Below are 22500 nucleotides of genomic sequence, written 5' to 3' on the forward strand. Positions count from 1 at the left end.
GAGATGCAGGTGAAGCGCACCGTCTATAGCAGCCGTGTGTGTCTTTCCCGGAGCGATGAACTGGATCTTGAAGCGCGAGAGCTGCTTGACCAGCGTGAGGGTGGTGGTGTACGGGATCCCCTGATAACCCTAGACAAAGTGTAATGATAGCACAGCTGTTAATTAGTGTGATAGATTAGGGAAAAATACTTATTATTAATAAATACTGATTATATAACGCATTTAACACAGCTGCCCCATTCAGAGTTGTATGTCATCTAACACTGACTGTGTGATGAAAAAATTACCCTCTGATATTTATATCATATGATGTATTTTAGCAATATCACACCAGCAAGTGCTGTTCTTTCCCCCCAATATCTGCACCACTGCAAATGTGATGCTCAACAGTTACTATTGTGTTACATTTAAGACATAATATAATATGTTTTGCTCAGTTTGTTACTGAATCCATGGTTTTGAACGAACTGAGTGAGTCATTAATTAGGAAAGTTAGTTATAGTTTGAAGGAATTGGTTGAGTGAATGATTCAGTGACTCGTTCGCATACAGTTTGAAGGAATCACTTGAGTGATTGATTCAGTGACTCGTTCACTTACAGTTTGAAGGAATCAGTTGAGTGAATGATTCAGTGACTCATTCACTTAGTTTGAAGGAATCGGTTGAGTGAATTATACAGTGACTCATTCACTTACAGTTTGAAGCAATCGGGTGAGTGAATGAATCAGTGACTCATTCACACACAGTTTGAAGGAATCGGTTGAGTGATTGATTCAGTGACCTACCACACAGTTTGAAGGAATTGGGTGAGTGACTGATTCAGTGACTCATTCACTTACAGTTTGAAGAAATCATATGAGTGAATGATTCAGTGACTCATTCACTTAGTTTGAAGGAATCGGTTGAGTGAATTATTCAGTGACTCTCTTATTTAGACAGTGTCTCGCTGCCACCTACTGGCACTGAAAGTTTTGCTTCATTTTTTTTTTATGTATTATTTCAATTTACATATACATATTGATGGTGAATCTAATTATTTACTTCTAAAAGGCTACTTTTCTGTAATATCTATTCACTGTTTTTCCTCATCTAGCACAACGACTCTATCTTTTGGGGGGTAATTTCTCAGTCAGAATGGATGTGTGCTTAATTAGACTAATTAATTGCCCCATCAACAGCTCTAATTGGCAGCTCAGTCTCACTAGGTCACTGGGGTTTGGCCTGGAGCTGCTGAGTTCACGCTCGTCGCAGTACATACTTCCCCCGTGAGGTTTTTGATTCCAGAGAAGCCTTGATTCAGACCCAGCTTATTGAGCTCATTGTTCCCGCAGGCTAAGACCTTTCCAGACTCGGTGAGGAAGAAGGTGCTGTCGCTGCCGCAGTACACAGAGTCAATGGTGGCACCTTTAGGAACCTCCACCTGCAGGCGAGAAGCAGACATTACACACAGAATATCTGAGTATAATGCTGTATTACTGATCGTGAAGGTGTTAAAGTACAGCTCCAGCTACTTTACATCCTTACATCCATTACCTGACTTTACTGTAAAGTGTTACCAGCTCATCAAAGCTGCATGTACAGTGAGTAAAATGCATTTCGATAAACAACAAAGCAAAATTACTAAACTAAAATTAAAACGCAAATTGGAAACAGAAATAAAGGCTTTTTAAAAACTTAAAAACTTTTTTAAGGTATTTCATGTTAAAAATACGAATCTTTCTCACTTGCATTGGAGAGGAGAAATCGTCCTCACAGTCCAGCCCGAGTCGACCTGCGGAGGGAAAGAATCGTCAGTGACAGGAAGTGCCTGTGATCGTGTGACAGGAAGTGCCTGTGGTCGTGTGACAGGAAGTGCCTGTGGTCGTGTGACAGGAAGTGCCTGTGGTCAGGTGACAGGAAGTGCCTGTGGTCGTGTGACAGGAGATGTCTGTGATCATGTGACAGGAAGTGCCTGTGATCGTGTGACAGGAAGTGCCTGTGATCGTGTGACAGGAAGTGCCTGTGATCATGTGACAGGAAGTGCCTGTGATCATGTGACAGGAAGTGTCTGTGATCATGTGACAGGAAGTGCCTGTGGTCATGTGACCATGCTCACCATGCTCTCCGCAGCCCCAGGAGTAGATGTCCCCACTGCGGGTCAGTGCCACCACATGATTGTCCCCGCAGGACACCTGACGCACTGGACGCTCCTGGAAGAAGTCCAGCAGCACCGGCTCCAGCACCTCCATGCCCAGCTCGTTTTCCACACCCACACAACCGTAGTAATCAGAGCCGAACATGTACATCTGATCCTCGTCTGCCGGAGGAACCACGAGACACTCGTCACACAGACACTACACCAAATACACAGATCCTCCCGACGACTCCAAATCATTCCCATCTTACCTCTGACTTGTTGATATTTAGATATGAATAATACTCCAACGTTTAAAAGTTTGGGGTGGGAAAGATTTCTAAATGTTTTTGGAAAAATAATAATCAGCCTAAATATTTGTTAAATGTAAAATATTAACAATACAGATTCACATTAAAATATATAAATAAATAAATAGCAAAAAAATAAAAATAAAAACTATAATTTTGTGAAATACTATGCTAATTTAAAATAACCGTTATTATTGATGGACAATTCTTATTAATAATAACAAAGTTAAGTAGTTCGTTCCGAAAAACATACACATGACACAAATTTACTATGATTTTACAAACTCTGATGCAAGCATTACGTTTCGCGCCATACATGAAAATATGGATTCTGAGGATGAAATAGTTTTCTTTGTGGCAGCTATGGCTAGTGACGTCCAAAAAAAGAAATGAAGACATGGCAAAGAGAAGAGAAAAGCATGGACTTTCATAAGCATAGGTGAGAAGGCTATTTCTGAATTTCTAGTCGTTTTGCGAGAAATACGTTTACATTTACTCATTTAGCTGACGCTTTTATCCAAAGCAACTTACAATTGCTGTATATGTCAGAGGTCGCACGCCTCTGGAGCAACTAGGGGTTAAGTGTCTTGCTCAGGGACACATTGGTGTCTCACAGTGGATTCGAACCCGGGTCTCTCACACCAAAGGCATGTGTCTTATCCACCACCGTCTATATATACAACAGGTCTATTCATACATAATGCCGAACGGCAAATTTGGCACAATTCGGAATAACAAAAAAAAAAAATTGAGCTGAATAATTAACTAAAATCACTCGATAGACTATTTATATACATTATATGTGGGTCTTACCATCTTCTGATTGGTCAATTTCAGATGGATGGCAAAATCGTCTCTTTCGATTTCTTTTGACATGTTTGAAAATTATCGGGAGATGCTTGTAACATTCTCAGCCTATAATTGTTCTTACACGGTACGAGCCGCGACCAGGTGAGCATCTGCGTTTTTTTGTCCCGAGAGAAAAAAATCATCTGAGAGTCACTCACCGGTGACGCAGGCGGTGAAGTCAGCTCCGCAGGACACCTGTCGGATTGCTTTGCCCTGCAGACGCTCCACTCTCCGCGGCTGACGGTACGAGGCCTGGTCTCCGTGACCCAGCTGACCCACCATCTTGGCTCCTCCCTGAACGCTCTGCAAAAACAAACATATAAAGAAATAAGTTAAATAAAAATTAAAATAAATGAGTACAATTAAAACAATGTAATACAATTTTATGCATATAACAAAAATAAACAAAATTAAAAAAATAATAATTAAACCAAATATCAAATAATTATAATAAAAACACAAACTTAAATATAAAATAAAATTTATATAAATTAATAAAATAAAAATGAATTAACAAAGAGTAATTGATCATTTAAATAAGAAAACAATATGTTTTTAAATATGGCTATATTGTTTTTCTTACTATTATTACTACATTTCAGTTTTAGTTATTTTATTACATGAATGACAAATGACAACTAGCAAAAAAAAAAAAAACACAACAAAGAAGAATTTCAGTCCGGTTTCAGGCCCCACCATAGCACAGAAACTGCACTTGTTAAAATTACAAATGACCTGCTTCTTGCGTCAGATCAAGGCTGCATCTCATTTCTAGTTAGAGCCCGAGCACCGATGGTACGAGGACCCTCTTGTTAGGGCCCGAGCACCAATGGTGCTTCACATGTTCGATAAGAGTCCTGGCCTGAACACATCTGAAGGCCAATATTCCATTATAATGATAGCGCCACCTGCTGGCAACAGGAAGATTGGCACATATATGGAATATACTTTGATATATTCCACTTATGTTTATGACTTTAAATGCATATTTCTCACCGTTCACCTTTTTACTAAAGCCACTCGCTGCCGGTGAGCCCGGGTGCGAGGGCCCATTCATCGCTGCTTGCAGCTTTAATTTTACTTGATCTTAGTGCTGCGTTCGACACCATAGATCATGACATACTCATAGATCGATTACAAAACTTTACAGGTATTCAAGGGCAGGCTCTAAGATGGTTTAGATCCTACCTGTCCGATCGCTACCATTTTGTTTACTTAAATGGGGTGTCATCTCATTTATCATCAGTAAAATATGGAGTGCCACAAGGATCCGTCCTAGGTCCCCTTCTATTTTCAATATACATGTTGCCCCTTGGTAATATTATTAGAAAGTACAGGATTAGTTTCCACTGTTATGCTGATGATACTCAGCTATATATCTCAACGAGACCAGATAAAACTTCTAAATTATTATTACAAAGCTAACAGGGTGTTAAAAATGTATATGATTGGATGACCATTATAGTGTAATATTAGACAGCAACAGCATTCTTCCATCTTAGAAACATTGCCAAGCTACGAAACATGTTATCTGTTTCTGATGCAGAAAAGCTAGTTCATGCATTCATGACCTCTAGACTGGACTATTGTAATGCACTTCTAGGTGGTTGTCCTGCTTCGTCAATAAACAAGCTACAGGTCGTCCAAAATGCAGCAGCTAGAGTCCTTACGAGGTCAAGAAAATATGATCATATTACCCCAATTTTACAGTCTCTGCACTGGCTACCTATTAAGTTACGAATCAGTTACAAATTATCATTACTTACCTATAAGGCCCTAAATGGTTTAGCTCCTGCGTACCTAACTAGCCTTACAACACGCTACAACCCATCACGCTCCCTAAGGTCACAAAACGCTGGACTTTTGGTAGTTCCTAGGATAGCAAAGTCCACTAAAGGAGGTAGAGCTTTTTCACATTTGGCTCCCAAACTCTGGAATAGCCTTCCTGATAATGTTCGGGGTTCAGACACACTCTCTCTGATAAATCTAGATTAAAAACACATCTCTTTCGCCAAGCATTCAAATAATGCATCTCATATTCTTGGACTGCAGTTATATCTGATCAGGTGCTCATGGATTCAATAAATTATCAGTCATCATGTTCTATTACAGATCTTTCTGTAATATGACTCTAGATGTGAGTGTGGGGTGTGATATAAAGCACACTTACGGCCCAAGTGTACAGCTCCTTCTCGACGGTCACTACAGCGAAGTGTGTCTCTCCAGCGCAGACGTGCTGAGCGCTGCTGCCGCCCTTAAACATGTCCAGCTTCTGAGGAGTGAACTTCCCTCCACCCCAGAAATACACCTCCCTCGAGCGCGTCGTCACCACCGCCACCGCTGTGTCTGTCGCCGTGCTCAACCTCAGACCACCAAACCACACTGCTCAGAACAAACAACAACCCCAGAAACACTGACGCTCTGCTGGAAACCACTCGAGACCTACCTGGGTTTCTTGATGGTTGAATTAAGCGTCGCCACCCTCTCCTCCAGCTCTCTAAACACACACACACACGCGATCGTCATCCACTGCAACATCATCATCACTGCAGCAGAACTCAAGTAGTTATAATTACAGTAAAGAAATACAAGATGACAAATAATAAAGTAAAATAATAAAATCAATAAATACTATTAAAATCAATGGCAAAATTGAAATAAATAAATTGAATTAAAATAAGGAATAAAAAAAATTAAGCAAAAATATTAAAAGAAAAATAAAGAAAATTATTAAAATAAAAACAAAGAAAAAAATAAAATAAAATAAATAATAATAATAATCTGAATGGTCCTAAAAACAAAAAGTATTTTTGTCTTTTGATTCATAATTAAAAATTCATATAAACAAATAAAAATGAATTTAATAAAAACAAATATCAACAAATAAATTAAATTAAAATAAAGAAAACTTAAATGCATAAAACAAAAACAAACAAATACAATTAAATAAGATCAATTTCATGAAATTAAAATAGTTATAGTAAATAAATACTAATAATGTAAACAAATATAAGTAGTAAAAAAATAAAATCAAAAGATAGAAATTAATACTAATACAATTAAAATAAACATGCATAAATAGAATTAAAATAAGGAATACAATAAAAATCCATAAACATATTAAAATTTAAATAAAGAAAACAAAATGTAATTAAACAAAAAATGTAATTAAATGAAGTTAATAATGGAATGGTCCTAATAACAGGAATTGTTTGTGTCTTTTGATTGAGGGTTCACTCACGCTCTCACGAGAGAGATGACGGGCTGCTCTAGAATCTGCTCCGCCGTCGGCCGTTTCTCTGGGTCCTTGATCATCGACACACACGAGCATCATTATTACATCAGCACAGCTGTGATCGACACACACACACACACACACACACACACACACACACACACACACAGTGAGCTGTAACACAGCGTTACCTGATCTAAACACTCGTACACCAGCTTGATCAGGTCAGGTGTATAATCCTCCGAGTTGATCTCCATGGTCCAGTTGCCCTGGACGATCTTCACACACAGGTTCAGAGGATTCTGGGAAACACATCATTATCATACGTCACTGAGGGGATCTCAGTCTAATGAAGGAGTGTTTGTGAATGTTGAGATGAAGAGGTGCTTACGGTGGCATCAAAGGTCCTGGTGAGGGTCAGCAGCTCAAACAAGACACAGCCCATGGCCCAGATGTCTGATTTAAAGTTGTACTTCACTCCCTGACACAGTTCAGGAGACATGTAGTACGGCGTACCGACACACTGGAGAACAAAACACATGAATGACAAGAAATCCTCTGAAGGAAACCGTCTGTATCAATCACACAGTTCAAGGGGAAATGAAGCCAAAGATCACTGAGAGAAAAATGCTTACTTTATTTTACTTTTACTATTTTAATTGTAATATTTCCATCACCGTTCTCTGATGACTGTTAACAGTCACTTTCTACATTTCAAGTGTTTTATTTTAAATGTTTCCATTTTAAAACTATCGCTTTATTTTATTTGACTTTTGTAGCTTTTTAATCCCAGTTTAGGAAGCCCTAATGAACAACTACACAAACAAACAAATACATATTATATTGTAAATATATATATTGTTTTATTTTAATATGTACAATTTGTATATGTTATGATTAATAAAAAAAGAAAACTATTTAATGAAAAATAATATTTTAATTTATTATTATATTTAAAATTGTTATATTTTCATGACATAATTCATTTTCAGCTTTCTTACCCCAGTTTGGGTAACTTTAACAACTGCAATCAATATTTCATATCCATTTGATTATTTATTTGATAAATAAGCGTAATAAGCAGGATTGACGTTCAGACTTTATAGTAGATTATAATAAAACAGACCTGTTCAGGGTGATAAACAGTCCTGGGTTTATTTTGTGATGCTGAGCGATGATGATATTGCCCTTCACACAATCTATATATCTATATCTATCTATCTATATATATATATGACCCTTCACACAATCTCACGATGTGCGTGCAGAGATGCTTTAGACACATAAACCAGCTGACGATGACTAATAAACCTGCGGGATCGTTCTGCATGCAGCGTTTACTCACGGTTTCAGCCATGGCATACTCTGAGTCCAGCTTCTTGGCCAGCCCATAATCCCCCAGCTTGATCAGGTTGGTTTTGGTGAGGAAGATGTTCAGCGTTTTGATGTCCCTTCAAGACAAACACACACGATTCACAGCGTTTGGAAACGGCGCTGCTTTATTCCTAATCATCTGCTCAGAAAGCAGAGTCTCTGTGATTTCTCTTTACCTGTGCAGGACGCCAGCTTTATGGATGTGAGCCACAGCAGCGGCGATCTGATACAAGTACCACACGACCACCTGCCACAGAGAGAGAGACCACGCTGTGAGACGGGTTATCATTTACTGGGATTATAAAATCATATTGATATACAGATCACCTTTAAGTCAAACATATTTCATGCATGTCATTTTATTTGTCAGTTCACAGAAGTGCTGTGGCGCATGCCTTGATGATATGTGAATCACGTTCTGCTGTTTCTGATGCATGCTAAACTAAACCGCTGAAGGATAAATTAAATAAAAAATGGTGGTATTTTTAATGAATCATCGGCAGGTAGCCATTCTAATCTAATCATCTAGATATTACGCGAGTGTCATTATTATGTGTCAATCTTCTGACTTTTATGACAGAAATGTGAGTAAGTGTTATAGATGTGTTGTTTTTGGTGATGTTGTCATGAGCGATGAGTGAACTCACCTCCTGTTTGAACAGAACTCCCTTCTGCTGGTTGATCTTCTCGTAGAGGTTTCCACCTGAACACACACATTCAGACAGCTGCTCAAACACACACCACATCACGGCTGTACAGCTGCTGTTCTGTGTGTGTGTGTGTGTCGATCTCTGTGTGTGTGTGTATCTGTGTCTCTGTGTGTGTGTGTATATCTGTGTGTGTGTGTGTCAGTGTCTCTGTGAGTCTCTCTGTGTGTGTGTGTCTCTCTGTGTGTGTGTCTCTGTGTGTGTGTGTGTGTGTGTCTGTGTGTGTCAGTGTCTCTGTGAGTCTGTGTGTGTGTGTGTGTGTATCTGTGTGTGTGTGTGTGTGTGTGTGTGTGACTCTGTGTGTGTCTCTCTGTTTGTGTGTGTGTGTCTCTGTGTGTGTGTGTGTATCTCTGTGTGTGTGTCTCTGTGTGTGTGTGTGTATCTCTGTGTGTGTGTGTGTGTGTGTGTGAGTGTCTCTGTGTGTGTGTGTGTGTGTGTCTCTGTGTGTGTGTGTGTATCTCTGTGTGTGTGTGTATCTCTGTGTGTGTGAGTGTCTCTGTGTGTGTGTGTGTCTCTGTGTGTGTCTCTCTGTGTGTGTGTGTTTCTCTGTGTGTGTGTGTGTGTGTGTATATCTGTGTGTGTGTGTGTCTCTCTGTGTGTGTGTCTCTGTGTGTGTGTGTGTGTGTGTGTGTGTGTCTGTGTGTGTCAGTGTCTCTGTGAGTCTGTGTGTGTGTGTGTGTGTGTATCTGTGTGTGTGTGTGTGTCTCTGTGTGTATATCTGTGTGTGTGTGTGTGTGTGTGTGACTCTGTGTGTGTCTCTCTGTGTGTGTGTGTGTTTCTCTGTGTGTGTGTGTCTCTGTTTGTGTGTGTGTGTCTCTGTGTGTGTGTGTGTGTATCTCTGTGTGTGTGTGTGTGTGTGTGTGTGTGTGTATCTCTGTGTGTGTGTGTGTATATCTCTGTGTGTGTGAGTGTCTCTGTGTGTGTCTCTCTGTGTGTGTGTGTTTCTCTGTGTGTGTGTGTGTGTCTCTGTGTGTGTGTGTATCTCTGTGTGTGTGTGTGTGTGACTCTGTGTGTGTCTCTCTGTGTGTGTGTGTCTCTGTTTGTGTGTGTGTGTGTGTGTGTGTGTGTGTGTGTGTGTGTGTGTGTATCTCTGTGTGTGTGTGTATCTCTGTGTGTGTGTGTCTGTGTGTGTGAGTGTCTCTGTGAGTCTCTGTGTGTGTGTGTGTGTGTGTGTACCGTTGCAGTACTCCAGCTCGATCAGCAGTGTGTTCTTGTCCATGAAGTGGTTGAAGTAGGCGATGATGTTGTTGTGCTGCAGGATGGACAGGATGCTGATCTCGTTCATCACATCTCTGCGCTTCTTGTCTGACAGACAGTTCAGATCGATCTCCTTCCACACCACCAGAGAGTTATCCTGCACCAAAACCAGCTCAGTCACACAAACTCTTGGACTTGGAGTGTTTCAGATCTCTGATCAATTGTGAAATGATGACTGCATAATTGATTTAGGATAATCACATTTGTGGCATCCCATAAAACAGCTGTGATAACTGCACTTAGAGGATTTTAAAGGAAGTTCATTTTCGTTCTTCATTTGGAGGCAAAAAGCAGTTTGAAAAGGCTGAGTGACGGTATGTTTCTGAGCTTCCCAACACCTCCGCCCTGACGGAGGAGGGGTGTAGATCAATCTAAACATGACTCCTGATGCTCGCGTCTATCAACTAAACACAACAACGATGAAATGATGAAGAGTAGGCAATCTAGGTGTGAGACGGCACCAATGATCAGAATATTATAGACAAAAGAATAATGATTCAGAGTCAAGTATCATGTTTGAAATACAAAAGAAGCATAAAATTAAAGTCCTTTATGGGAAGTGTGAATGTCTCATAGTCTGAAAACCTCAGCATGATGTGGAAAACAAATATTGGAGTCAGTTTGCTACTTTATTTTATTAAACTGGATATTTGTTACACCTTTTTATATTTTATGTGGTGTCATGATTTACTTTTGATATTGACAAAGGTTTATTTTTGTATGTTCGTTTGGCATTTCATTTAATGTATACCCTTTAAATTCACTTATTGACAGAACAACAGCAGCAGTATGGTGTAACATTTATTTGAAACATGTATTTGGTGCTTGCTACCTGATATCTTTACTCTCTCCTTTTATTCTTTTCATGGCTTTGGAAAACTTGTCTCAGATTTTTCTCTGCGTCGCTTATTGCATAACTCCAGGTCATCAGTTATAAAGAAATTCACCCCCCTCACAAGTTGTAAGGTTGTCATGAAGGGCAAAATTAGCTATATAGACCAAAATATTTTTTTGCACCAGGCTGTAAACATGCTTTTTCCTGCTGTAAAGTTGGGCAGTTTAACATGGGGAGTCTATGGGACTGACTCTCCTCTGCAGCCAGCCTCAAGCGGCCAGTCGATGAATTACAGGTTTAGTCACTTCCTTGTTGGCTTCATGAGAGAGAGAGAGCGGGAGGTTGCCGCTTGGTAAAAACACAGTATAAGTCATTATAATCAGTAATTATGTCTCCACTGGATGCAAGAAATGGTTTGTTTGTAATGGGGTTTTATTGGTTTTGTCTCGTTGTGCCGGGACACACATCACAGTATTGTGATGGGGATAACATTTCCATCACATGCTTGAGGAATTCAGCCAATCACAGCGCACTGGATAGACCGCTGGCCAATCAGAGCACACCTCACTTTTCAGAACGAGGCATAGAGCAACAATACTGTACATTACGTGGGAAATAATGTGTTTTTTTTAAACTTAAACTGCAAAAGCACATTGCATTACACCAAATATACAACATAATGTTTGTTTTAGCAGCATCGTATGACCCCTTTAAGCAGGCAAGATAACAGTGGACTTCTTTTTTCTTTTATAATTGTGCCACTGAATGATTCTGTAATTGTGACATCCATAATTGTAATCAGGATTAGAAATTATTAATTGTGCAGCCCTAATATATATACATACATACATTAGACTGTTAGACATTGGGCTGCCTATTAAAAAAATAGATTTTGGTGGCATAAAATGTTGATATTAAACAAAAATATTATATTTAATTTAAAGTGTTTTTAAATGACTGTTTGCAAACTACATTGGCACAATCATCAGAAATAGACGTCAGAAGTTGTTATTGGTGAGTGAACCCAGAGTTTCTTATGTGAATCCAATGCAACATTTTTCTGAGACAATGAAAGAGAATCTCTTTTTGTCCTCATCATTAGGGACTCTGCAGAGCACTAGTGATCCAGGTCGGTCATCTGGAAAAGTGTGTATCTGGATCATTGTTATCCAACCTGGACTTGTTTTGAAAAACCTTCAAGATTCAGCTTTTAGAACAAGAGGCCCCACGTTATCAGTGGGCGTGGCCCAATCCACCAATCAGAGGCGAATGTCCATCCTCTGACGGTGACGTGTGCTCTTAATTGCGGCTAAAGTGAATATATAATGAGTCTCACCTCAGTGCGTCTGTAGAGCGTCGCTTCTCCGAAAGAGCCCTTCCCCAGCACCCGGATGGGGATGTAGTGCAGTCTCTCCTCTTCTCCGACGAAAGCTCCAGATGTTGATGATCTTCCTCCGACTGATTCACATCCCATATCGGAGTTCAGAGAGGCGTAGTGCCGCTCGTACTCATCCAGAGACATCTTCCTTGACGCTCGACGCGGCGACGCCTGTAGGCTTCGCGTTGTATCTGGGCCTGCTTCAGTGCGGCCTGAGCCTTGATTTGACTCCCGCGCCGCGAAGATCGCCTCAGATCGCACACATCCGCGCTGCAGGAGCGCCACACTCTCACGCGAACACACTTTCAGCGCTCGAATCGGAGTAAACTACTTCCCTCCTGCCCCGTTTCTTGTTTTCCAAACTGGACTACACAAGACGAAGTTGCTGTTGGGAGTCATTTCCGAGAGGGAATCGATTCACCCGTGCGTTTGTTTTGAACAGGTGCGCGTCCGTTGAATTCATCGAGCGAACGAGTGAATCTTTGAGAGTCGACACCGCTCTGTTCGGACAGAGACGACAAGCGACGCAGGAACCGGAAGTGACTCGATTTCACACTGCTTTATTTCAAAATAATGTGCAGCGTAAAATTATATTTTAGAAATTATATATTATATGACGGAAAAGAATAACACGAATTGTTACATTGTTATTACACACTACATGCAGTACACAAACACAATCTATATTATGTAGTTATATTATAGTGTTCACAAAAAGTGCTTTGGCACTTCTGTACATTTTAGGTCTGTCCGTTTATATTACAGCTCATCTCATTCACACGTGACATCACCTGACGAGTTCCTCTAGTTCTCATTAACACATGAACACACACCACCGAGCTGACAGATCTGATGCTCTCAGGACACACACACACACACAGCGTCCCCTGCAGTATATTCACGTGCAGAACAAACCATGACAGCCTACAAACCTGTGCAGATGAATATATTTGACACTCACATATAGATTCAAGCTTTTGTTGTTAATTCCACAGAGCGACCACAAGAGAGCGACACACTCCACTGAATACCGACCACACACACACACACACACACACTCTCTCCCACATTACATTTAGCTGAAAACTAAAACCAAATATCAACATTAATGAATAATCAATTATTTTAATTTATTGTAAATAAGCACTGAGCTGCATAAATTTACATTCACATAACAGTTTCATAGAAACCATTTCAATTATGTTTTTACATCAATTAGTTGTTCAAATATAGACATATAAATGGTGGCTGTAATAAAAAAACCTGATTTCACTACAGATATAACCAAACGTACATTAAATAAAACATTACTAATGGGTTCAGTAAAAAAATAATAATAGTAATAGTGCATTTATCAAAAAGTCTTTTCTTTCCTATCTGGTGAGTTTATAGATACTGAATGTATTTCCTAAGTGAAATGTGAAAGTTATGTGACATTTTTGTTTACATCTCATTTCAAGAAATCACTTTTTACATTTTTTTCCTGTTTTGAATAAACTTGTTGCTGATATTTCAGTGCATCACTACTATACGCTTTCACTGAAGGGAAAAGAGAAGACAATCTGTGTTTGAGAATAAAAGTCAACATGAAGGAGAGTAAATGATGACAGAACCATGATTTGAGTGAGTTAACCCTTTAATAAAAAGACACATACATACACATTCAAAAACACAGAGGTGTCTGAGCTGGACATCAGCAACAGCAGATCTCCACAGTCACATGAGCGGATGGGGTTCGCTTCTTCAGGTTCTGCTCAGCTCCACTACACACTGAGCCAGCAGGAGAAGATCAGGACACACAGATCCGGCAGATCTTCAACAGGAACCAGAGCCACAGCAGGACCGAGTCCACCGCTCCAGCGCTGCTCCAACCCTGCAGACACAAGAGCACAGGGTCACGCTTCACACACACTTCAGCATTCCTCACTTATTGACCTGCAGACATATGGGCAGAGCAGTGTGTGTGTGTGTACACAGAGGAAGAGAAAATCTTTAGTTGGCCATTTGCAACAGATTAACAGCTTGTAGGATCTGCAGAAGAATTGATCGGGAAGGTCTGTAAGCGCAGGAGGGAATTCAGAAGCTCTTCTGATGTTTAGTGCACGGATCCGTCTCTCCTTCTGCTTTCAGGACGCTTGACTGATTCAAGGTTTCGATTTGGGATGTTGAACTAGTCAATGTAAATACCACATGTCTCTTTATTTATCATCTGGTTAAAGAAAGTTGTGTTCAGAGTGGTGTAAATGTATAAAAAAATCACTCGTTAAAGATCTTCACAGAAAAGACACATGAAATATGGGTAATTATTGTAAAATCAAAGAAAGGTAAGACTATTTTAGGGTTACACGTTACATGTACTTACTATAGTAATAACAGTAAACTATGCATAATTGCATGCAATTGGCCCCTAAACCTAACCCTACAGTAAGCACATATAGCTAATTAATAGTATGTATAATTAAACTGCAACAAGGACACTGTAAAATAATAACTAATCTATATCTGAAATGTTCAGTGAATGAAACATCAGCAGCATCTGCTTTATCCTTCTCAACACAAGCTGCTCATCTGGACGTCTCCAACTCTAATGCTTGCTGATATTTTCATTCAAAACTGTGAGAATTGGTCCTAAAAGCATGTTTTATCAAAATGTGTATATGTATGGAATGTAAAATACAGAATGTACTAGATGTTTATGTTGATCCCACACGTCATACTAACAGTGAGTTTGATGGGGAAACACTAAGCTGCTGAACTCTGTTGGTAAGCTTGTGTTGAACTGAGCTGCTCCAGTCTTCTGGATAAAACACATCTCTTCCATCTTCATCTGACACTCTAGGAGTCTACCACTCTATTTCTGTTTTATCTATGTTTTATTTTTGTTTATTAAAAAGTGATTCTATTACACTCTCCAATCTATTTCTATTTTATTTACTCATTTTCTGTCTTTAAAAAACTTAACACTCTAACTCTAGCACTCTATTCTATTTCTATTCTATCTACTTTTTTTACATTTACATTTAATCATTTAGCAGACGCTTTTATCCAAAGCGACTTACAAATGAGAACAATAGAAGCAGTCAGGTCAACAAGAGAACAACAACAGTATACAAGTGCCATGACAAGTCTTAGTTAGTCTAGTATAGAACGCACATTGGTTTTTTTTTTTTTGGTTTTTTAATTAAAAGACAAGAAAAGGAAAAGTGCTAGTGTTAGTTGGTTAAGTGCAGGCAAAAAAGATGAGTCTTTAGCCGTTTCTTGAAAATGAGTAAAGACTCAGCTGTACGAATTGAGATTGGGAGGTCATTCCACCAGCTGGGCACAGTCCAGGAAAAGGTGAGAGTGATTTTGAACTTCTTTGGGATGGCACCACAAGGCGTCGATCACTTGCAGAGCGCAAACTTCTGGAGGGCACATAAGATTTAACCAATGAGTTTAGGTAAGTTGGTGCCGTGCCAGTGGTCGTCTTGTAGGCTAGCATCAGTACCTTGAATTTGATGCGAGCAGCTACTGGTAGCCAGTGTAACCTGATGAGGAGAGGAGTAACGTGAGCTTTTTTTGGCTCATTGAAGACAACCCTCGCTGCTGCATTCTGGATCAATTGCAGAGGCATGACAGTACATGCAGGAAGAGCCAGGAGAGCATTACAATAGTCCAGTCTGGAGAGAACAAGCGCTTGGACAAGAAGTTGGGTTGCTTGCTCTGACAGGAAGGGTCTAATCTTCCTAATGTTGTATAAGGCAAACCTGCAGGACCGGGTAGTTGTAGCAATGTGGTCTGTGAAGCTTAACTGATGATCCATCATAACTCCTAGGTTTCTAGCTGTCCTCGAAGGAGTAATGGTTGATGAGCCCAGCTGTATAGAGAAGTTGTGATGAAGCAATGGGTTAGCTGGAATCACCAGGAGTTCTGTCTTCGTAAGGTTAAGCTGAAGGTGATGGTCATTCATCCAGCTAGAGATGTCACTCAGACAGGCTGAAATGCGAGCAGCTACCGTCGGGTCATCTGGTTGGAATGAGAGGTAGAGTTGGGTGTCATCAGCGTAGCAGTGATAAGAAAAGCCATGCTTCTGAATGACAGATCCTAATGACGTCATGTAGATGGAGAAGAGAAGTGGTCCAAGTACTGAGCCTTGAGGAACCCCAGTAGCAAGGTGGTGTGATTTTGAAACATCACCCCTCCAAGACACACTGAAGGATCTGTCAGAGAGGTAGGACTTAACCCACAGGAGTGCAGTTCCAGAGATGCCTTTCTGAGGGTGGACAGGAGAATCTGGTGATTAACAGTGTCAAAAGCAGCAGAAAGGTCCAGTAAGATGAGTACCGAGGATTTTGAAGCTGCTCTTGCTAGTCGCAGGGCTTCAGTAACCGAGAGCAGAGCAGTCTCAGTTGAGTGGCCACTTTTGAAGCCCGATTGGTTGCTGTCCAGGAGGTTGTTCTGTACAAGGAACATAGAAAACTGGTTGAACACAGCTCGCTCAAGTGTCTTTGCAATGAATGGAAGAAGGGATACCGGTCTGTAGTTTTCAAGAAGCGCTGGATTCAGAGATGGTTTCTTGAGCAGTGGGCTTACCCGAGCCTGCTTGAATGCTGAGGGAAATGTTCCAGACTGAAGAGAGGAGTTGATAACGTGAGTAAGCGAAGGTATGACTGAAGAAGAGATCGCTTGAAGGAGGTGAGTGGGGATCGGATCAAGTGGACAGGAGAAGTTTGGAAATGTCCATCTTTGAGAGTGTGGAGAAGGAGGAGAAAGAGTGTGCGTTGGCCATTGTGAAGTTGTCCTCAGTCTGCGGTGTGAAGAATTGGCCGCTGATGGATCTCGTCTTATTTGTGAAGAAAACTGCAAAGTCGTCCGCTGTAAGAGTCGATGGAGGAGGTGGTGGCGGCGGATTAAGAAGAGAAGAGAAAGTCTTGAAGAGTGTCCGAGCATCACAACAGCTGTTAATTTTGTTGTGGTAGTAGGATGTTTTAGCCGTGAAGACATTTGCAGAGAAGGAAGAGAGGAGAGACTGATACACACTGAGGTCTGTAGAGTTTCTTGATTTCTGCCATTTCCTCTCAGCAGCCCTGAGTTTAGAGCGATGTTCACGAAGAACCTCAGACAGCCAGGGGGCAGATGGGGCAGTGCGTGCTGGTCTAGACAACAGTGGGCAAAAGTTGTCCAAGCAAGATGTTAAAGTGGAGCAAAGATGTTAGAGTGTCCGTAGCGCTGTTCGTGTCCAGAGCAGAGAACTGAGAGAGTGCAGGAAGCGAGGATGAAACCACAGAAGATAGTAGAGATGGAGAGAGTGAGCGTAGGTTCCGTCGAAAGGTGACCTGCGTTGGAGTGTGAGGCACTTCAGGAGTAAGTGCTAGGTTAGCAGTAGTGAGGAAGTGGTCTGAGGTGTGCAGTGGAGCAACTGAAGAGTTGTCCACAGAGCAACAGCGCGTGTAGATGAGGTCCAGTTGGTTGCCTGATTTGTGAGTCGCTGTAGTAGACACTAGCTTGAGATCAAATGAGGCGAGCAGAGTTTTGAAGTCAGCAGCCTGGGGTTTATCTAGGTGGATGTTGAAGTCACCAAGCAGTACCAGAGGAGTACCATCTTCAGGAAAGTTTGATAGCAGCACATCCAACTCCTCCAAGAAGTTTCCCAATTGACCTGGGGGACGATAAATGACCACAAAGTGGATTTTAACAGGGTGGGTTACAGTAATGGCATGTGATTCAAATGAACCAGTACCTGTAGGTGATGGCTGAAGATCAAATTTCCATTCTTTTCATATAAGGAGACCTGTCCCTCCACCCCTCCCAGTGGTACGAGGAGTGTGGGAACAAGTGAAATTAGTGGAGAGGGCTGCAGGGGTGGCAGTATCTTCAGGTTTGATCCAAGTCTCTGTCAGTGCCATGAGGTTGAGACCAGAATGAGTAGCAAGAGAAGAAATGAAGTCTGCTTTGTTAACTGCAGACTGGCAGTTCCAGAGACCAACTGGAATAGAGAGTGTAGTAGTAGAGGTCAGAGGGACAGGCCGTAGGTTTGTCAGACAGGCCTTCCTGCGACGTACATAGCGTGCTCTCCGAGTGTTAGTAGTGATAGTAGAGATCTGAAAGCACATAGTGACTAAAAGTGTAAAATATTTGAGAACAAGGTATACAAAAAGTGAAGAAAGAGGAGAAAAGCAATACTCAAGTGCCCTGTCGGTGTCCTTGCTCGGTGGAGTCGCGCAGGTAGAGTCGATTGTCTTTACACTCGTCCGTCTTCACACGAGGAGGGCTCACACAAAGGCTGCCGCGACCGCTGCTGTGTTGAAGCCTAACGCTTTTGTATTTGCCTGATTGCCTGTGATTGAAGTCAGCTGGCCACGCCTCACTATTTAGCAGATCGAAACCAGGCAGTCCCACGATAGGCAAACGCAAAACCAAGCGCCACTTTCAGCACGTATTAACCAGGGTAAGACACACACAATTTAAACCAAACACTTTCCTAGCAATGACGATCACACACTAGTCTGATGAGAAAACAAGGCAAAACACTCACAAGCTGCTGTCCTTCTCTGTAGCTCGACTGTTTCTTTTTATTTAAAAACACTTGACACAAACACATGCACTCTATTCTCAATTTCTATTTTATCAACTCATTTTATTTTTTTTATTTTAAAAACTTGGCACTCTAATCTATTTCTATTTTATCTACTTTTCTTTTTATTTAAAAACACTTGACATGAACACTAGCGCTCTACTTTATTTCTATTTGATCTAGTCATTTCTTTATTTAAAAGACTTGACACTAACACTACTCTCTACTCTATTTCAATTCTATCTACTTGTAAAATAAATAGAAAACCCTTATCTACATGTGTTGTGTTGGGCTTACTGAGACACATTGCTCTCTCGGTGGTCTTGATTGCTTCTTGTAAATCCCTTTAGATGGAAGCGTCTGCTAAATGATTACATGTAACAGATCTTCTGAAACAGGTGAACACACGGCTTTGATCGGGGGCACACTGCCGGTCAACATGTGGTCAAGCACAATCACATGACCAGTTTAAAGCGATAATTCACCCAAAATGAAAATTCTGCCATTTCCTCGTGCTGTTGCTGCAAACCCATGATCTTGGTTAATCTCGGAAGCATAAATGAAGACATGTGTAGTCAAACCCAAGAGGTTTCTGTTTCCCATTGATACTTCAGGTCACTAAAACTTAGAAGATCCAAAACAGAAATGTGAATCAAATCCATATGAATTGAGCAATTTAATACAATCACTTTACATGATGAACACATTTAATTTGCATCTAAACAGCGTACACATATGGTAAACACAGCAGTGTTTATTTGTGTATAAAAGCCTAAATTAAATCTGTGCACCATATAATGGCATCTCTTCAGTTAAACTGCCGAATGGATTCATTTATAATCTTAAACAGAACAAAAACCTCTCATTTATCTTAATTCATGTTTCAAAAATGACCCAAATTAAATGACTTTTTGTTTTTCACTAACCCTTTACCTCTAATTAGTTTGAATGCACTGCGGCGATGGGACGCTGAGGTCAGTGTGTGAACTACAGAAGTGAGCGGGATCATCAGACAGATGAAGGGACACCGAAATCTCTCTTTCATTAGGAACACAAGCTCAGCACGTCACAGATGGCACGGCGAGTATCAGAGCAGCTTTCCTCTGTGGTCTGCGGAGGCCTGTGGTTCGCTCCTGGATGCTGGACTTTCAACAGGAGATCATGGTTATATTAGAGACACGGTCACCTTCACTGCCTTCATTCATGTCAGCCTTTCATGAGACGCTGCTGCTTTAAAGGCCTAAAGATGGAAGCCACTTTTCCAGTCAACAGGAACCAGAAACTAACTTCATGGCAAGATGAGATCAGCAAACCGTTTTTATACAAAATATACAGGAAGTAACTCTTGTGTTGCCAGGTTATGGTTTGCATATGAAGTGTTCAAACATGTAAACATAGGCTCATTTCTGCTGAGGAACATCCGCGTGATCTCTGAAGCGCGTCAGACGGTCTTTCTGAGAAGTGTCCGAATGTCAGAAGTCTTCATGTCTCCTCTGATGTGGTGGAGCTGTGACCCGTGAAGCGGCTCTGGGCTTCAGGACGACCGTGTCTGAACATATGCTCCATCTTCGGCTCATGTGACCACATGCTTTACAAACAGAAGCCTCTTCACCAGACGGGGAGAAATCAGCTGCTTCGGACCAATTCATGAATCATAACTCATAGAGTTCAGAAGTGTTCGTCGAAACATGTAACTGCTTACAGTGTCACTCCTGTACAATTATCTGTGAGACTAAACAAAGAGTTAAGATGCCTTATGATAGATAATATAATAAAACAATATTCCTGAGATACTATTGTAGTTACTAATAATTTGAATCAGTTTTTAGTTTGATTTTTTTAGGTTTTGTATTTCAGTTAAAGTTTTAGTATTTGTGATTTTTAATTGTTTTTATCAATTAATAGTTTGAATTTGTTCCTGTTTTCTTTTCTTTTTTTTTTTTTTTTTTACAAATTTAGTAATTTTTATTGATTGCTTTTTCATTGATTTTTGCTTAAAAAAATATCAATATAATGTTTGTACATTTTTATTTTGGTTTTAGTTTTAGTTATTTTAATACTTAATTTCATCAACAAGGGTGAAATAAAATAAAATAGAAAAAAATCAACTTTATTAACAAAAGTAAAAAACTATAAATAAAAACATTTTAGTTATTTTTGTCATTTGCGAACATCAAAGTTAAACTATTGAAATAATAATTAAAAAACACTTTAAATGCAATTATTTCAATTAAAATTTGTTTTGTTTCAAGTAATGAGAATAAAGTTTGTGTGTGTGAGTGTGTGTTAGATATATGGGAACAGAAATGCACCTGTATTTGAGTTTTGTCTTATATTTCTATAAGATATTTAAGCAATATCACACCAGCGGGAGTGTTAATATTATAAGTGTTAATATAATAAGTAAGTTAATATCGGTCTTTTTCTCTATTTTGCCAAGAGAAATAACTGAACAGAAATGTTGTGCATCTCTGAGCAACACAGCAGTGTTTCGTTCCTGAGTGAATCAGTGTTCTTGAACAAATCACTTTTGAACAAATCACTTTTGAACGAATCAGTGTGTGTGTGAACTCATGATCCATCAACACTAATAACCGTCTCTTCCAGTTGAGTCTATAATCATAATAACACTTCCTCCAGTGAGAAAGTGTTCTGGTCTGAATCAGGAGAGAAATCTGCACAGATCAAGCAGTGTTTAAACAGCTCTAAACAAATCTGTGTCTGGATTTTGATTTGAGAGATGCACTTTTTCACTGGAGAAAGTGTTATTATGGATTATGAGTTAAAATCATCTGAATGCTGGATTTGTTTCATCTTGTGTCTTCTCCAGATGTTCACTGATGGACTGGAGTGCTGTGGATTATTGTGATGTTTTTATCAGACTCTCATTCTGACGGCACCCATTCACTGCAGAGCATCCATTGATGAGACACTGATGCAGTGCTACATTTCTACAAACCTGATGAAGAAACACACTCATCCTGATCTGGGACTGTCTGAGAGCGAGCACATCTTAAGAGTGCTGAAAACGAAAGACTGGAGATGAAGTGTACCTGAGGCGATCTGTGTGGCGAGCGGGTCGTGGCTCTTGTAGAAGACTCTGGCACACAGGGCAGAGAGAGCGCTGGTCTGCTGAAGAGCGCTCTGGACTGAAGACAGCAGCTGATGGGTGATGCTCTCGGCCGCTGCGTGAGGATCGCTCACACTCACACTGAGAGACAGAGAGGCGTATCGAGCGCAGCTGGACCGCAGCAGACGGCCCTCCACGCTTCCTCCGTGGATCTGTGAGGCGCTGGGATGAGACGATCTGTCTGTGGGACGGTCCTGCACAGCTGTGACGTGTAGCTCCACCGCTGCTCCTCTGGGTAACGACGGCACGACCACAACGCTGCTCTCCACCCGCACCGCTGCCTCACACTCCTCCTGAGAACATGGAGAAGACACAAGCACTGACGACTGGAGATGTGTTTCATTCAAAACCAGAAAACACTGAAGATCTCAACCCAACGCTTCTGCTTTGAAACTACACACACACACACAAACTAATACATTACAATGCATTTCAGTTAACCAGGAAACAGCCCAAGCAAATGATTTCCCCCCATTTTTGTCTTAGAAACACACGTTCATGGTAACTCATGAAATTATCTAATGTTCAGGTTTCTGCAGATCAAAAATTTAAATTTAAGACTTTTTTTCTTTTTAAGACTAAGTAAAGAAAATCTAAGGAAGTTACACACAGAAATGCATCAGAACGGAGAGAGCTCATGATTAAAACAAGAGCAAATATCTGCCAGTGTGGTCAGAAAAAAAGAGTCTATAACTTTAAAACTTAATTTCTCAGAAAACAAGACTTCGTGTCCATGTTCACTGTGTATCTCAAGTAAAT

General features: G+C 40.5%; 2 protein-coding genes across 4 annotated transcripts in view; both read right to left on the bottom strand.

Moving 5' to 3' along the window:
• The window catches only part of LOC132111854 (serine/threonine-protein kinase Nek9), a 22201-nt gene extending 9639 nt beyond the window's left edge, over nt 1-12562 (bottom strand). The window contains exons 1-15 of the mRNA XM_059519486.1: nt 12017-12562; nt 9765-9942; nt 8529-8584; nt 8058-8128; nt 7853-7958; nt 6899-7030; nt 6699-6809; nt 6514-6578; nt 5719-5769; nt 5443-5635; nt 3431-3575; nt 2095-2295; nt 1724-1770; nt 1258-1419; nt 21-129 (exon numbers count right to left, since the gene is read on the bottom strand). Of these exons, the coding sequence (XP_059375469.1) occupies nt 21-129; nt 1258-1419; nt 1724-1770; nt 2095-2295; nt 3431-3575; nt 5443-5635; nt 5719-5769; nt 6514-6578; nt 6699-6809; nt 6899-7030; nt 7853-7958; nt 8058-8128; nt 8529-8584; nt 9765-9942; nt 12017-12202 (1813 nt within the window). The 5' untranslated portion in view covers nt 12203-12562. The remainder of the gene's footprint in view (nt 1-20; nt 130-1257; nt 1420-1723; nt 1771-2094; nt 2296-3430; nt 3576-5442; nt 5636-5718; nt 5770-6513; nt 6579-6698; nt 6810-6898; nt 7031-7852; nt 7959-8057; nt 8129-8528; nt 8585-9764; nt 9943-12016) is intronic.
• Nucleotides 12563-13450: 888 nt separating this feature from the next.
• Nucleotides 13451-22500, bottom strand: part of dph6 (diphthamine biosynthesis 6) — a 137826-nt gene continuing 128776 nt past the window's right edge. Inside the window, exons 14-15 of one of the 3 annotated variants that reach the window (XM_059519489.1) lie at nt 21665-22031; nt 13451-13931 (exon numbers count right to left, since the gene is read on the bottom strand). In XM_059519489.1, coding sequence (XP_059375472.1) covers nt 13822-13931; nt 21665-22031 — 477 coding nt within the window. In that variant the 3' untranslated portion in view covers nt 13451-13821. Of the gene's footprint in view, nt 13932-21664; nt 22035-22500 lie in introns of those variants that run through there. The other 2 variants (XM_059519487.1, XM_059519490.1) reach the window with 2 other exon arrangements.

Source organism: Carassius carassius, chromosome 31, assembly GCF_963082965.1.
Source record: "Carassius carassius chromosome 31, fCarCar2.1, whole genome shotgun sequence".
Classification (NCBI taxonomy): domain Eukaryota; kingdom Metazoa; phylum Chordata; class Actinopteri; order Cypriniformes; family Cyprinidae; genus Carassius; species Carassius carassius.